The sequence below is a fragment of the Parasteatoda tepidariorum genome, chromosome 12 (genome assembly GCF_982258835.1).
Source record: "Parasteatoda tepidariorum strain Cologne lab strain chromosome 12, Ptep-v5.0, whole genome shotgun sequence".
In the NCBI taxonomy this organism is placed as follows: domain Eukaryota; kingdom Metazoa; phylum Arthropoda; class Arachnida; order Araneae; family Theridiidae; genus Parasteatoda; species Parasteatoda tepidariorum.
The window spans coordinates 40,904,929-40,923,023 of NC_141766.1; the positions used below are offsets into that span (position 1 = coordinate 40,904,929).

General features: G+C 31.4%; 1 protein-coding gene across 1 annotated transcript; it reads left to right on the top strand.

Annotated features, from left to right (window-relative positions):
- The first annotated feature begins 3,865 nt into the window (after positions 1-3,865).
- LOC147801038 (uncharacterized) lies at positions 3,866-4,735 on the top strand. Its single transcript, XM_087155730.1, has one exon. The coding sequence runs from the start codon at positions 3,866-3,868 to the stop codon at positions 4,733-4,735; it is 870 nt and encodes a 289-aa protein (XP_087011856.1).
- The last annotated feature ends 13,360 nt before the right edge of the window (positions 4,736-18,095 follow it).

Sequence of the window (18,095 nt, forward strand, 5' to 3'; positions counted from 1 at the left end):
AAGAACTAAACTTGAATTATGCTGAGCAAACTTATTATGGTTTTACGCAAAATACAGTAAACCTTAGAGTTCATTTAATAAAATTTTAAACCGTCTGTCATTTTGGTATTAATGGTTTGGCATTTATATTGCATTTAACCCTTTTGAATCAAGCGCTCTCTTAAAAAGACGATTCCTCCTTTTTAAGAAGAAGAAAAAAAACTGATCACATTAATTATTATCTAGATTTATTTTGCAGAAAAAAGACAGTTCTGTCTACCATTACATGCACAAGAAGTTTTATGGATAAAGAAGGTAAGTTCCATTTTCAGGTGTATTTATTAATCCAATGAAAATAAAATAAAGCTTTAGTCTCAATATGGGTATGTTTCATGCGACAGAAATGTTTTTGTTTTCGCTTTAATTTTAACATAACTAATCCTTATTGGTATGCTTTCACAGTTTTTATTTCATATTAGTTAGTGGTAAATAAAATGAAACAACGAATACCACGCCCGACAATCTAAGAAATCTATAATAAAATAATTAGGATGCACCTTTTTTTTCTTTTTAGCATGATTATAGTTTTTCTGAAAATATCATTGACTAAATATACTTTAATCTTCTATTTTTCATTTGCATACTGTTAGAATTTTCATTCCAAAATTATGATAAAATAGCTGGCAGCAATCTGCTCATCCAACTAACCGTAAAGTTTACAGTAAAGAACCATTTTTACTTTTAAGGTTACGAAACTGTTTACAACTAGTATAATTAAAAATACCATGACTACAAAACTATATGGTTTTTTAATCATTTACAACAAGCATGACTTTTAAACCTTAAAGTTTGTTTAACTGGACATTGGAGATAGTTTAGCAGCTTTATGGTGCTGCCATCTATGTTTGAATGAGAGTATCATATTCTTATTGTCCAGGGTTACAAATTGAAGAATGCAGGAAACTGAAAACTCTTAATTTGTTAAAGGAATGGAAGAAATATTGAGGTGCCGTCGCTGGGATTCGTATCCCTGTTCTGCTGGTCAGATTAGCCCTCCAGGCTGGTATAAAAAAAATTCTGGTTGTTTAACTGTATTAGGGGTAAGCAGTTAAATGGTTCTTCTCACAGTTAAAATTTTGTAATGTGATTATTTGACTGCTATGTGTGAATATAATGAAATAATAATTATATAAATTATTATTTTACCATTTCTTACGAAAAATCTCTTACAGTGTGACTTTACATTTTCTTTTTATCTCAAATCACTTTTGTTTCTTCTCATTCGCGTCTGTCAAGTCTTTAAAATGGGAGCCCATTTTTGAATGACTTTAAGCATGTCATGAAGCTTGAAGCATGTTCAAGTAATGGACCAAAAATTTTTTCAAATATATTTAAAAAAGTTCATGAAGCAGTTATTTACTATTTATATATTTTTAAAACGAATGAAGTTATTATTCATTTAACATCTTACCGCATCAATTTCTTCCAATTTTCTAGTTCATCCTACTATAATGGAAGATATAACTTACCCTGCAACAATGGACTACCCTGCAATAATGGTAGATATCACTTACCTGGTTGATCCCCTTAGCTCTTCATATTAGGAATTAAAAAAGTGGATATAAAGTCAACGTGCAGTGCTAAGCTAAGGATGTAAGTAAAAGAAGAAAATTCCACCTAGTATATACATTTTATTATTCAGTTTTTAATTTGTATTAATAGTTCACTTTTTGTGGCAGAAATGAATCAAACAAACATTTAAGCACTGAATTTTCCATTGCACTGACTTTGATTGTGAAACTTTAAATAAAATATTATTTTTCATGCACGAGACTTTTTTTTTCTTAATGAATGTAATTAAAGCATATTTCAATGAAAATAATAAAATTTTATAAAATTTTTATCCTTGGTCTAAAATGGGTTAATTATTTCGATATTAATGCTAAAGAAATATTTCATGCACGAAACATTCTTCTAAGAGTTTCATATTTACTATTAATTTTATTACTCAATTGTAAGAACTTTTATTGCATATTTTGGATACAGCCCCTCATACAGTTCAAAAGAATATGGTATTGGCGCCAGATTTCGTTTGAACAGCTCAGTTTATAGGCAAGATGCAGACTTTTAATGTTTTGTGGAACACCAAAGTCAGAGTATCTAACACAAGGATGGATATTTTCCTTGCTTTCTTTATGGCTTGTATAGGAACTTTGAATGGTTGAAAAAAAGAGGTATACAAAAACTTTTTCGCAGTTTTCTAGGTCACATTGGTTGATTTTTTTATATATATTGACAATAGAAATCATATCTTCTACTCAATATCTGTTTAATTTTTTTCAAGCTTTCAAGTGATCAATAATGGAAAGAAAAAATATATACTTTCAAAGCTATCAATAGAATATTTCTTAAGGATTACAATTCTTCTTTTTCACTCAGCTGATGCAACAGCCCTACTTCAAAAAGTTATTTTTAACATTTGGTTGATAGCCATTTTTAAATTGCTGCAAATATTATAAAGAAAGGAAATTGATACTTTCAAAATAACGATAAATTGACTCATTTTATAGATACACTGTCAGAAATTTCTCGGAATAAATGGTTTTATGACAATTTATTTAATTGTTATTTTATCATATTCAAACAAAATAGTCAAATAATCATACGTAATTCAAACTTCATTCTGTATGTATTCAAACTGCGAGAAAAAAACAGTTTATAACTGCTTTTACCTAACAATGTTAAAAAAAACAAAATTTTATCATACCAAATTGACCCAACTAAAGAAGATATTTAGTTCCTTGCAAATAGTTGCAGACAATAGCAGAGAGGGCAAATTTTTGTAAGATCATGACCGACAGAACGATGGTTTCAACTTTTAGCATTAATATCAGTATATCCTACATTCTCATCAACAAATGAAGAGTTTAGTTTTCAGTGTCCCACACTTCCCAATATGTGACCCTGGACAATTAGAATATGATACTATAATTAACGCATAGATGGCAGCACCGTTAAATTGCTGAACGAATTTTGTCCAGTTAAGTTTCTTTTTTACGATTTTGAAATCATGCTGGTTGTAAATAGTTTAAAAACCACATAGTTAAACTTGAATGCAAAACTATGTGGTTTTTTAACCATACTTGCTGTAAATGCTTTAAAAATCATGAAAGTTAAAAATGTTCTTTACCGCTGTGGTGTGCCTCGGCAAACACCCAGTCCCCAAGTATGTACCTCGACAACCCTCCTGACCACTCCAAAAAACGAACTGAAGTGAGGTAAATCCAGCCAGCATAACCGGTTGTAAACCCCCCTCATACTCACTTCCAAACTGACTCGCGTGGAGAGAGGACGCGTTCCTCAACCCTTCATTAAAATTATCTAATTCTTTACAATGTAAGTTTTCATTATATGTTTTTGTTATAAATTAAATTTTTCCTTAACTTAAACTTTTTTTATTTTTGTAATTAATTATTTATTTTAATTATTTATTTTTGTAATTAATTATTTATTTTTGTAATTAATTTTTAATTACGCAATTTAAATATAGCATGTTATTAACTTTAAAGCACACACGTGCTATAATTGGTAGACCCGGACTTAAAATTTAAGTTGATTCTTTATTTAATCGGAACTTTCCTTGCAATATAATGAATTTAAATCTATTAGCAATATGTTTATTTTAATTTTATTCATATTCTTTTATATGTTCAAAATTTTGTATGTTATACCCACGTGTTTGTGTCTGATTCTGTGGTAGTACTGTGCGCGTTTTTTTTTTATCTCGTGGATTAGTGTGTATATAGCGTAAGGAATGCTTTAAAATTAATTTATAAATATTTTACCTTTATTCTATTTATTGTTGTGAATTTTTTTTTGTCAAAAAATGCCGGAAAACGAACAGCCAGGAGACGTGGTGAATGAAGGAGCTTTGGTTAACATTCAACCTTCTCAAATTTCTCGCGTAGCAATTAAACCACCTCCGTTCTGGAAAAACAATCCAGTGTTATGGTTTGCACAGTTGGAATCGCAATTTTCAATTTCTCAAATTTCTACCGACGCTACCAAATTTCATCACGTTGTAGCAGCCATTGAATCTGATATACTTAACTCTGTTCAGGATTTAGTTTTAAACCCACCTGCTGCAAACAAATATACAGCTTTAAAAAATCGCTTAATTAGTATTTTTACAGAGAGTGAAGCTTCTAAAATTAGAACACTTTTGCAAGGACTAGAGTTAGGTGATCAACGCCCTTCCTATTTGTTAGCTCGAATGCGAGAACTAGCAGGATCTCATCTTAGCGAAAACATTCTTAAATCGCTGTGGTTAGCCAGATTGCCTCAAAATATACAAGCTATTCTTGCTGCGTCAAACGAAAATTTAACTCAGTTAGCTGCAATGGCCGATAAGATTATTGAACTCGCTAGCCCTATCCAAATAAATTCTACTGAATCGGTTGTAACTAGCGTTAATCCTACACTTTATGATCAAATTTCTGAACTTACTAAACAAATTAATGAACTAAAAACTAGTTTTCAGGAAGCTCAGCAAAACAGACAAGGACGTGAGCGAACTAATACCTATCGGGGTAATAGAAATCATAGTAGGTCTCGTTCTAGACAAAATTATTACCGTGAACCGCAGAATAACATGTGTTTTTATCACACTAACTTTGGAGATAGAGCTAGAAAATGCAAACCCCCATGTACTTTTCAAAATTCGGGAAACCAACAGGGCAGCCACTCCAGGCCATGAGTGGCGAACGCCATATTGATCGTATTTATTTGGCCGATCCCTCTACGAAATTAAAATTTTTGATAGACACAGGCGCAGATGTTTCAGTCATTCCGAAATTTTGTTCAAAAGCTAATTATCCAGAATCTTTGGTCCTATATGCTGCAAATGGTTCTAAAATCCAAACATATGGTACTAAATTAATAAATCTTAGTTTAAATTTACGCAGGAAATTTTCTTGGAACTTTATTATAGCCGATGTAACTCAGGCAATCATTGGAGTTGATTTTTTAAATCATTTTAATTTATTGGTCGATGTTCGTAACAACTGTTTAATTGATAAATTAACTAATTTAAAGTCAACTGGTTTCACCTCAAATAAATCAACTCAAATTATAGAAATTACTCCAGTTCTAAATGACTCACCCTTTCAGCAAATTTTAAATGAATTTCCATCGTTGACAAACCCTTCAATAGTAAATAAACTAAATTCAGAATCGCTGGTTTATCACCATATTGAGACTCTCGGACAACCCGTTTATGCGAAACCCAGAAGACTCTCACCCGATATTCTTGAGGCAGCAAAGAAAGAATTTGAGTATTTGTTAGAACAGGGAATTATTCGCCCATCAAAAAGCCCCTGGGCTAGTCCGCTTCACATGGTAAAGAAAGCAAATGGCGATTGGAGACCATGTGGGGATTATCGTCGTGTTAATGCAATAACCGTCCCCGACAGATATCCCGTTCCACATATCCAAGATTGTACACAGCAATTTGAGGGCATGACAATATTTTCAACTCTAGATTTAACCCGAGCGTACCACCAAATTCCTGTTTTTCCTGGGGATATTCCAAAAACAGCGGTTACAACGCCATTTGGCCTCTTTGAATATGTATATATGCCCTTTGGCTTGAGAAACGCTGGTCAAACTTTTCAACGGTATATACATCAAGTTTTGTCAGGGTTTAATTTTTGTATCCCATATTTTGATGATTTGTTTATTGCATCCAAAAATGCAGATGAACACAGAGAACATTTAAGACAAATTTTCACAAGGCTTGAAGAACACGGGTTAAAACTTAACCCTTCAAAATGTGTTCTCGGTAAACCGCAAGTTTCATTTTTAGGGTGCTTAATTACATCATCTGGTGTTAAGCCTTTACCCGAAAAGGTAAAAACGATCACTGACTATCCCCAACCAAAAAATATTGCAGAGCTTCGCAGATTTTTAGCAATGATTAATTTTTACCGGCGATTTTTACCAAATGCAGCTCAAACTCAAGCCCCATTACACGATTTTTTGAAAAACTCCAAGAAAAATGATAAAACTTTGATCCCTTGGAACGATGTCGCAGTGGAAGCATTTAATAAATGTAAACTTAACCTAGCCAATTCTGCTACTTTGTCATATTTTTCCCCTAATCATAATTTATCAATAATGGTAGATGCATCTGATTCAGCCATAGGTTCTGTGTTACAATCCCACACACCATCTGGCATCCGCCCTATAGCATTCCATTCCCGCAAATTAACGACAACAGAAAAAAACTACAGCACTTATGATAGGGAGTTATTAGCCATTTACAGTACTATAAAGCACTTTAGGTATATTTTAGAAGCCCGACAGTTTATCATATTTACTGATCATCGCCCTTTAATCTTCGCCTTCAATAAAAAATCCGAATCTTGTTCTCCACGCCAACTTCGGCAGTTAGACTTTATAGCACAGTTCAGCACTGATATCAGACACATTTCCGGTTCGGATAACACTGTTGCAGATGCTCTTTCTAGAATAAACGCAATTAACCTTTCAACAACTGACTTAAACTTAGCCGATTGTCAAAAGACTGATGAAGAACTAAAAATTTTAATCTCTTCTAATAACTTATCAATAGACTTAAAACCTTTAAAAATGGGAAATAATCTCGAAATCTTCTGCGATGTCAGTAAGGAAAAAGTACGTCTTTATATACCCAAGAAACTTCGCCATGAAGTATTCTGCTCATTGCACAACTTGTCACACCCTGGTATACGTGCTACCAAGCGTCTAGTGCAAGATCGATTCATATGGCCGTCCATGTTGAAAGACGTAACAGAATGGACTCGTTCCTGCCTATCTTGCCAACGAAATAAGGTACAAAGACACACTGTAAGTCCATTACAGCCTTTCAACCTACCTTCTGAGAGATTCCAGCACGTGCATATCGACTTAGTTGGACCCCTTCCTCCCTCTGATGGTTTTAACTATTTGCTGACTTGTGTTGATCGCTACACTAGGTGGCCGGAGGCCATCCCTCTCAGTGACGTCTCAGCGGAAACAGTATCCAAGGCCTTCGTCGCTCATTGGGTATCTCGGTTTGGAGTTCCTGCCATCTTGACTACAGACCAAGGCCGACAATTTCAATCCCACCTCTTCTCCTGCCTGAAGTCTATGTTTGGAATACAGCGAATTCGCACAACCCCTTACCATCCTTCTTCAAACGGTATGGTTGAACGGTTCCACCGTTCTCTGAAACAAGCTCTTCGGTGCCACAGCACCAAATGGACTGAATCTTTACCAGTAGTTTTACTAGGACTGCGAACTTGCTTCAAGGAGGATCTCAATGCATCTTGTGTTGAGATGGTCTATGGACAAACTGTCGTCTTACCTGGAGAGTTCTTTGAACCGCCTTCCGATGCTCCAAGTGATCCTTCAACTTATCTTTCGAAACTTAGAGAAACCTTCAGAACTCTAAAACCTACACCTGCGTCCTGCCATTCAAAATCGTCATGCTTCGTACATCCAGCTTTAGAAACGTGCTCCCATGTGTTCGTAAGAATCGATACCTTGAAACCTGCGCTGTCATCACCTTATGATGGACCTTTTGAAGTTCTCCATAGAACTGAAAAACATTTCACGATTCAGAAAAATGGGAAGGAAGCCACCATAAGCATTGACCGGCTAAAACCAGTCTTTCTTTTAAACATAGACTCAACAGACCCCGTACTAGAAGAAAGAGTTCCAACGCCAGCAGTTTCAACTCCACAAGTTCAATGTGAGCAAAGTGACTCCTTACCGGTTACGACTCGTTCTGGAAGAAAAGTCCAGTTTAACCCTCGATACTTGTAATCACTCTATAGACTTTCATAGACTGTTTCGTACCTTTGGTACTAAGGGGGGAGTACTGTGGTGTGCCTCGGCAAACACCCAGTCCCCAAGTATGTACCTCGACAACCCTCCTGACCACTCCAAAAAACGAACTGAAGTGAGGTAAATCCAGCCAGCATAACCGGTTGTAAACCCCCCTAAAACTCACTTCCAAACTGACTCGCGTGGAGAGAGGACGCGTTCCTCAACCCTTCATTAAAATTATCTAATTCTTTACAATGTAAGTTTTCATTATATGTTTTTGTTATAAATTAAATTTTTCCTTAACTTAAACTTTTTTTATTCTTATTTATTTTTGTAATTAATTTTTAATTACGCAATTTAAATATAGCATGTTATTAACTTTAAAGCACACACGTGCTATAACCGCAAATTTTACTTTCAATTAGATGTACAGACTGCTGCTGATTATTTTACCATAAATTTAGAATGGAAATTCTAAAAATGTATTTGAAACATATTTGAGTCATAAATGGGAAGTTGCATAAAAATTTTAATGTTATAGTCTAAAATTGCATAAACAATGTACTTGAAATTAGCTTCAGTAATATTCCTCCGTTTTTCATAACGTTAAAATCTCTTTTTAAGTCACAACTGATTAAGAAGTAGCCTAATTCATTTGCGTCTATCATCCATTTAAGAGAGGTGGTTTCCTTTTTCAAAAACGACAAGAAAACACAAGTGTAATTAAGATATATAATGCAGAAAAAAATAGTCATGTCTATTACAGTATATTTTAATTAAAAATCAAAAATTAATTAACATAAATTAAATTTCTGCTCTAAAAACGTAATTTTTTTGAAAAAATAGATTTAAATGAAGAAAAAATTCATGATTTATAAATTGAATAAGTCATATTAACCCAAATCACAAAAAGCGGTCTATATATGAAAAACTACTGTTTGAAAAAAGTGGTAGTACATATGCAAAACGTTATACAAAATAGATATTTCTTACTTTTACCTAACACTGAAGCTTTGATAAAAGTAATGCACCTTACCAAATATTCAAACATAAAAGTTAATATATAGTTAGTATATAGTGGTAGACAAAGCTACTTTGTTTCTGCAAAATTAATGATAGCAATAAACCACTCGTGCAACCAATTCTTTTTTTTTTTTTTTTTGTAAGAACTATTTTAAATAATTATATCTTGCGTATTTTTAAATTTTTTTTTCAATTACTAAAGCAATAGTTTTTTAAGTTTTTTTAAAAATTGCTCTATAAATTTTGCCTAATTTTAAACAAAATGTTTAAAGTTATAGCAAAGAAGCATGAGACAAAAAAATAAATGTTTTTATAAAAATTTTCATATTTTCATAAATATATAAGCTAGATTTACGAAATTTTATGAACTCATTGAAAATACAGAACCAAAGTAATCGATACAAGTTATAAGCTTATAGCCTGATTTTCAGGCATAGGATGTTTAAAAATTCTTGTTTTCTTTTGTAATTTATTGCCAGTTCCTAAAACTCCTGAAAGCTTTAAACTTTATTGAAAAGTCTGAAAAATTGCATAAACCAAACATATCTAAAATTACAAGATATTCCTTTACGTATTTTGTGAGAAACTCAATAAAAAATTCAAAAATCAAAAGAGTCTCTTCCATTACTGTAGGATAGTGTATCTTAACCCCAAAAATGGTGGCAACTATTTTATTCGAAAATAAGTGTAGGTCAACATCACAGATACTTCTTTAGTGCTTAGTGTAAAGAATAACTAGGAATGCTCATTTTTTGTGTAAAGTGGTTGTACCAATTTTTGGATTTCAATAACACTAAAATTCATAATAACAATAAGATATGGTTAAGCGTAATTGTCAGTTTTGCGATTCCATTTATAATAAGAACAGTTAAATTAAGATGCACCCAGATACACGCTAATACTTAAAATAAAATTGGTTTCTAAATAAAACAATGCATAGTACATTACACTCCTGTTTCTGTACTTGTAAATCAGTGCACTAAACAACAACAAACACACGCTGTTTCATTCTCAATTGTAAGCAATTTGCTGATGAATCACAATGAAACATACGTTTTCGGAAGTGAAAATATTTCACGAATGGTGTGAATGCGAGTGAGTTTGAGTTAGAATCTTCCATTATTGGTGTTTAGGTTTTATATATCCCTTTAAAGTACGCATGAACGCTCTATCTGATGTCTACTGGAAATTAAATGTTCAATCTCCCATTTTTTTGGATGTTCAACACCAAATTCGGAGAGCTTTTATGCCATAGTTTTTACGGTGTTTTTATATACTTCTCTTGAATTAAAGAAGTTTAAAACTTACATAATCATATGATTTAATCGCTTCCAAATAAGCCCTTTTATTCTTTAAAAATCTATCTCGAATTAATCAAGGATTTTCCTAAACGTGTTAAGCGAAATTACTTTCCGGATTTAAAACGATTTTGTATCCCAAACCATTTTATGTTAGATAATCTAAAACTGTTAACCAACACAAAAGTTTTTCTTTAATAGTATTTGTAATTAAATGTTAATGAATACAAAGGAATGCAATACAGAAACAACAATTTAATCCTCTTTTAATGTTTTCAAAAAAATAAAAAAATAATTGAATTTAGATTTTTATTTCGTTCAAATCTCTAATTAGATTCTTATATTTTTTATAATACGCTTTTTAATTATTTCGTTGTTTATATAACATTTCATTACCTTAAAAATTATGCAATTTAAAGGAAATGAACTAGATATGAAAATTAAAAAAAATATGTTTATCTTAAATCCAAATAAAATCACTCATGTGTTTTGTTTTACTACAGGCACAATTTAAAAAAAAATAATAGAAATATGAATAATTAGCATTAAGTAATTTATTTTTCTTGACTGAAGTTCAAGAAGTTTCAAAATGAAAAAGATATAAATTAAAATATAAATAATTTCGATTCCTTAAATTAAGTTTGATTTGCATTTTGTATGCCCATTTTCTTTTCAAGATTTAAAAATTAAAATCTGTAATCTTTCAGTGCTTTCGAGTAAATGAATTTAGCATTTCTTTTCCACATTATTAGATTTTTCTCTTTAAATTTATGCTTTAACAAGTAGGAAGTTTCAAAGGTATTTAAATTAAAAATTAAAACTTGTAGATTATCATATTTTGAAAGGTCTTTTTTTAATTTTTCCATTTTTTTTTACAATTTAAGTCATTTAATGTGCAAAAACATTTTTTTAAATAAATAACAGTATATTTTTTAAAATGAAAGAAACAATATTATGAAACTTTGGTAAAGAGTAAGTTTAAGATAATTGGATTGAGAAAAGCGCTAAAAGTATCTTATAAAAAAGTATTTTATAAATTACACTGAGTAGCCAAATTATTATGACCACATGACAGTTTTATTCGAAATGAGCTATTTTGTCTCAGTGTGGCTGCTGGAAGGTGAGATAGCTACAACAAAGGAATGAATGACTAGTTAACCATCAATTGCATTGTATTACGTGCTGTGATATAGGCAAAAAACGTGACTTAACGGAGTTCGAAAGCTGGTTCTGATTCTGACGCTTCCATCGCTTAGAATTATCCCAATTCTAAGCGCTGGAAGCATCAGAACTAGTATCAGCAAAATGGTTGCTCTTATGAAGTGTTCGAGATCAGAAATTACTAATGTGTACAGAGAGGAGTCTAGCAAGCAGAAATTCAGGTATCAACGTCAGACTTGTGGTCGTCACAGGCTACTGAATGCTCGAGCAGAAAGGAATATGCCAGAGTTGTCCAGTCCTGCATAAGAGCAGCAATACGTCGAACAATGGGGAATCTTAATGAAGATGCGACTACGAACATCTCCTGACTACCTGCCGACAACCTGTTCGAAATCTTCATCTGCCAGCCTTGAATAGAGGCAGACGTCTCCAGTTTGCAAGGGACCATAAGGATTGGACAGTAGATGACTGGAAAAGGGTCATGTGGCCTGATGAATCACGTTTTCAATTACACCATGTAGATAGCAGTGTTCGGATGTGGCGAAAACAGCATGAAAGCATGGGCCCCACGTGCATTGCCCCAAAACTTCAAACTGATGGAGGCAATGTTATGGTTTTGGGGATATTTTCTTGGCATTGCGTGGGTCCTTTGATTCCTGTGGAACGACGCCTGAATGCTCAAGGGTATTTAAGTGTTATCGCAGATCAAGCGCATCCAGTTAAGTTAATAGCTTACCCTCCGGGGATGGATACTTTCAGCATGACAGTGCCTCCTTGTCACACAGCTCATATTGACAACAGATGGTTCGAAAAACACTACGGTGATTTTAGCTTACTTCATTGGCCCACAAAATCACCAGATCGCAATCCAATTGAGAATTTGTGGGATGAGATTGAACGGGGCATCACACAGCTGGAACCAGTGCCTTCCAATCTGACGGAACTAACAAGTGCAGTTCGTCGGATATGTGGTCAAATGCGTCAACCAACGTCTCATAGAGTCTACGTCAAGAAGAATTCGACCAGTATTAAGGGTTGAAGTTGGTCCAACAGTGTATTGTGGGAGTCGTCATAATAAATTGACCGCTCAGTCTTTAGTATTTTCTAATACGTAGGGGAGAGTGGTGTCAATTGTAACATTTTTTACTTAACTATTTTTAGCTAACAAAAAATCCAATATATTATTATTATTAATTGACAGACGAGTAAAGTAGACTATCCTCTACTAGAAAAAAAATTAAATACCTGATTTTAAATATTATTATATTAGTTATTAACAATTTTTGACAGTCGTGCACTTGTTACAATTGTCCCCACTTACGGGGTCAATTGTAACAGTTCATAAATTCAACTAAAACATAGTTAATTATACATATTATCATAGTTGTGATATATTTTTTTATTGATCAAAATAGTAGTGATATTTTAGGAGTAAAAATAATAATGAGCAGAGACCTAAAGGGTTAAACTTTTAACTTTAAGGGGTTAAAAATTTTAATTTATGCTGTGAAAGGTGACAAATAAAATAATGCACATGCAACATAATATAAATGCTATAGGAAACTATTGGTGGTTCTTAAAGAGATAAGTAATGGTTTGTAAACATAAGATTATTTATTTTCAGCTGTTACAATCGTCCCTTTACTTATTGTTACAATTGTCCCCAAGACGCCATTTCAGCTTCATTTGTTAAAAACAATGCTAGTTAATTAGCAAAACTAATCTTTTTTTTATTGAAATGTTAATTAAGGTGTCCACTTACATATTCGGTTACTAATTTTTATTTGTTTAAACGAAATTACTTTGTTACAATAAAATATTCTAATACTAAAAAAAGTACTTGCGTGACGTGAAAATATCTTTTGTGATGTAACTCTTTCAAAAGTACATAAAAATGGTTGCCATCAGGGGTGTACATGTAGATTTGTTAAATACACCTTGTGCACCACCTAGGAACCAAATCTAGAACCCGACACTCGAAATTTTTGCTCTGTTACAATCGTACCCTGTTACAATTGACCCCACTCTCCCCTATAATATTTTTCAGGTTTAATACAATCAGCATATATGCCTTTAGGCCAATTAGTAAATGCGCATAGAAATACAAAAGAAGACTTAATTTGCTTACTCTTACTGTAATAAACTTTTAAATAAGCTAATCACAATAAGCCTTCCATAATTGGTCTTAATGAGCACTATCTGAATCTATTATTTTCCTAGGTCGTAATTCATTTTCTCATTTCCCGAAGTACATAAATAAAAATAATAATTCAAATAAATTATTTCTTTAGAATTCATATCAGTTGAAATCAAATTCATGCAGCTTGAATGTCATATCATTAATTTTCCTTATTATTTACTTGACAATTACTGGTCCCTAACAACACTATCTTGTCCAGGATTATGACATATATAACCGCTTATAATTAGCATGTTTGCGGTTTCTCTTAGACGCAATAACGAAATTACAATTTAATAGGAACTCACTAAGCTACTTCGGTAATCGAATCTAAGACACCATATAATTTCACGAAAACTGCTGTGAGGGACAAATTTTTTTTACGGTGGAATTTAATTTTTGTTCTACAACTTATCTTCATAATGATTGCAGTTCTGCAAGTTAAAAACAGATATAAAACTTAAAAAATGAATGTTTGTTTATGTATTTCCATATTTATTTATCTTACTAATCAACCGAAATTTTGATGTAGTATACTTAGGAAAAATTTAGGAAAAGTGAAAAAATATGAGCTTCAAAGCTCACGTGTATCTTGAAAAATAATGTAAGAAATGGCAAAAAAAAATCTATCAAAATGACCCCATCGATGCTTCTACTTCTTATAGTCTTAAACTCAAAATGAAACAAAATAAAATTTCAAGCTATGATAACACTGGGGAACATTGTTTTTCTGTTGTATGAGATTTTTTTAACGGATTATACATATTTTTACGTCAAGTGTGCAATCAATTCATATGTGCTTTCGGATTTCAAATGTGTAGTCGGATTGTCCATCCGAGTTACTGAATTTAAATTAGTTTCAAATTCTGTAATTAGCTTTGCTCACTTGATGCTAGAGATTATTTTTGAAGGACAGTTTTTGCAAAAAAAAAACAAATTGTAGAAGGTTATATTTAACACGGGGTCGCATAAATGTTACGACAAACGTCTAGGGAATTTACGGCGATTCATCAAGATAAAAACTGCATAGGAAAGCACATCTTTATAGGCCACTAAGGACGCTTTCTTATTATGAACTGTTTCTTCCTATGCTTTTGAGCATGTTATAATAGGGAAGCGCCACTAGCCGCGTCTGACTACGTTTCTATGAATGAGTTCCTTTGCAATTTTAATCCTGATGACGTGACGACTCCTCTAGAGTTATTCGTTACATTTACGCTACTCCTTTTCATATATACAACGTTTCTAAACCTGACCATTTCGACAAAAAAAAGGGTGAAAATGACATTAAAAAAATCCATTTCTTCAAGAGCAAAACTAATTTCAGATTTGAAAGATCCACACCGAATTAGGTAGTCAAGTATTTTTATAAATAAAACAATAAACTGTCAACCAGTCTAATCTAAACATTTATATAAATGCATCATCAGTATACGATTTTTTATTAAATAAAAATAACAAAATGAAAATTCTGCTAATAAATGCCATTCAATTGTCCTTTTACTACCATCTGGTAAAATCATTATCATGCAGATTTAAAATTAACTTCTTTTTTCTTTATAGAAATTCAATGGCCTTGAGCCAGTCTCTTGTTCGAAGCATGAGTAAATGTAATTAATTATTTAGGACAATGTTATTTCCACTGAATACAGCTCCAATCTTTTGATTTGGTATATGCATTTTTTAAATAAAAATTTCCTTATTTAAACTAAAAACAGAAAAAAATATGTGTTCCTGACAGTTTTTAAATAATGCTGCAGGGAAAAAAAGCGAAAGAAAATGTATTCAAAACATGCTTATTGAAACCAAAATGATATAAATAAATTAAGCATAGATTTTATAAATTAAATTCACTCAAAGCATCTGCAATTATTATATATATATACACACACACATAATTATGAAATACAAATACGCTGTTAGAAATTTCTCGGTAAAAACGGTTAAAAACAATTTCTTTTTCCTGCCATATTAATCAAAACAGTCAAATAACTACGAAAATGATGATATGCAAACTGTAAAGTGTGAGAAAAAACGGCTATTGATTGGTTTTACCTAATACTGTTTAACAACCAGAATTCTATCCACTCCAACTAGGTCCACTTTATGAAGCTAATTTGTTGCGTGCTGCAAGGCACATACTATAGCTGAGAAGCCTATTCTGTCAATCTTATGCCCGGTTGAACAGGGGTTCGAATCGATGAGTTGAAACCGCAATATTTTTTCTTCTCCTTCAGTACATGAAAAATTAGTAAAGTGCTGCTCTCTTAAATCTGTAATCATAGACTATTAGATTATGAAACTATCTTTCACACATAAATGGCCCAGTACATACAGATTTCCAATGTCCAATGAATTTTTATTTCTATGGCTTAGAAACTATGCTATTTGTAAATGGTTAAAAAATCGTATGGTTTTGTATTCACGGATTTTAACTGTACCAGTTGCAAATGGTTTCAATACCATAAATGTAAAGAAATGTTTCGAATTAAAAACTTTATGATAGATAAGAAGGACAATCTGCTGCCAGTTGTTTTACCGTCATTTCAGAATGAAAATTCTAACAGCATAATTTTGAAAATCTTATCACTTTATGTCGTAATAATTCGAGCTATCAAGTTAACCCTCAAGATTTTAGTAATATTAGATATACTTTAAATAATGTAAAAATATAATATTAGATTATTTTTAATATTAGATTTACTATGTCTTAATTAAAAAATTAATTCCCCTTAATATAATATTATTTTCTAAATAAAAATTATTTTTCTCCATTAAGATATCTGAAATTGAAACTATACATAAATACATTTATTAATAAAGCTATATAAAGTCAATATCAGCAATTCATTTTTAGAAGGAGAAAAAAGCCTGAAGATTTATTTCCTTTCTGTGAATAAATCTTAAGCTTTTAACAGCTTAAAAAATAATTCCTTTTCAATATGATTTTGATTTTATAAACGAAATATTATTTAATTAGATTATCGGGAGTTAAAATTTTTTAAATTAATTATCGAAAACTAAAACAATGCATTAACGCATTTATTAAAAATAGTGTCTAAAGATTTAAAGTCATCATCAGCAATTAATTTTAAGTAGAAAAAACCTTAAAGTTTAAATTTCTTTTAGATAATAAGTCTTTAATTTCTAACAAGTTACCCACAATATAACAATATAATTTTGATTTTCAAAACCAAATATTCTTTAATTAGATTATAGAAAATTAAAACAATATATAAATACATTTATTAAAGAAAGTATTGAAAATCAACATCAGCAATTCATTTTCAGATGAAGAAAAACCCTTAACAAGTTGTTTACTTTCAATGATTAAATCTTTAATTTTCATCAACTCAAAAATGTATTCTTCCTTAATATAGTTTTGATTTCGAAAATCAAAACTGTATTAAGGAAGAATAAATTTTTGAGTTGATGAAAATTAAAGATTTATTCATTGAAAGTAATTTTTTTATTAAGTTATCAAAAATTAAAACAATACTTAAACACATTTATTAAAAAGTATACAAAGTCAACAAAAATCATTTATTTTTAGAAGAAAAAAAAATTAGCGAGCTGTTTGATATTAGTGAATAGAGCTTTAATTTTTAACAACTTAAAAAATAATGACTTCTCAAAATGATTTTGATTTTCTGAATTAATTTTTAAATAAGTTATCAAAATTAAAACAATACATAATCAAATTTATTAAAAAAATATTTAAAATCAACATCAGCAATTCATTTTTAGAAGAAGAAAAACCCTTAACGAGTTATTTACTTTCAGTGAATAAAACTTCAATTTTATACACCTTAAAAATTTAATTCTTCCTTAATATAATTTTGATTTTCTAAATCAAATATTTTTTCATTAAGTTATAAAAAATTGAAGCAATACATAAATAAATTTATTATAAAAAGTATGCAAAGTTAACATCAGCAATTCATTTTTAGAAGAAGAAAAAAAAACTTAACGAGCTATTTGCTTTCAGTGAATAAATCTTTAATTTTATCTTCCCATGCAAAAGCACGCTTTAGTGGATAAGAGACTAATGCGTTAGAATGGTGAAATGGATTGCGTAGACCAAACATTAATCAGAGAGTGTTCAATTTGTCACTATACCAAAGTGTGTGGTAGTGAATAAAAGAAGGAAGTGTAGAAAGCAGTGAAGAGAGAACGAAAAACCGTGTGGGGGAGGAAGATAATCTTAAGCAGAAAGACAGGGGGCTCGGCAAGTATTTCTACGCTGTAATGGTCAATTGTCGCCTAGTGATTTGTCATTCACTTCTTTAAGAGCGAGTCGCGTTCGCCCTGTCGAAAACCATGATTCAGTTCAGGCAATTCATAGTAGATTCGTGAGACTTAACACGGGAAATAAATAAGGCTATGCTCAGAAGTTTTCCTCGAATATGAAGGCTATTGATGTTGCTGGCACTTTAGCAATATTTTAAAAATTTATTTCCTAGTAAAGCGTGGAAGAACAATAGCGAAGAACTATGAGAACATTGTAAAACATTTATTTCTAAAATATTTGAATTTATTATGCATATTGTTAGTAGTAGAATGAAATTATTACAAACTGTATAGGTTGAAACCAATGATTAAACGCT

Coding starts and splice junctions, on each gene's coding strand:
- LOC147801038 (XM_087155730.1), top strand. CDS start 3,866: ATGCCGGAAAACGAACAGCCAGGAGACGTGGTGAATGAAGGAGCTTTG.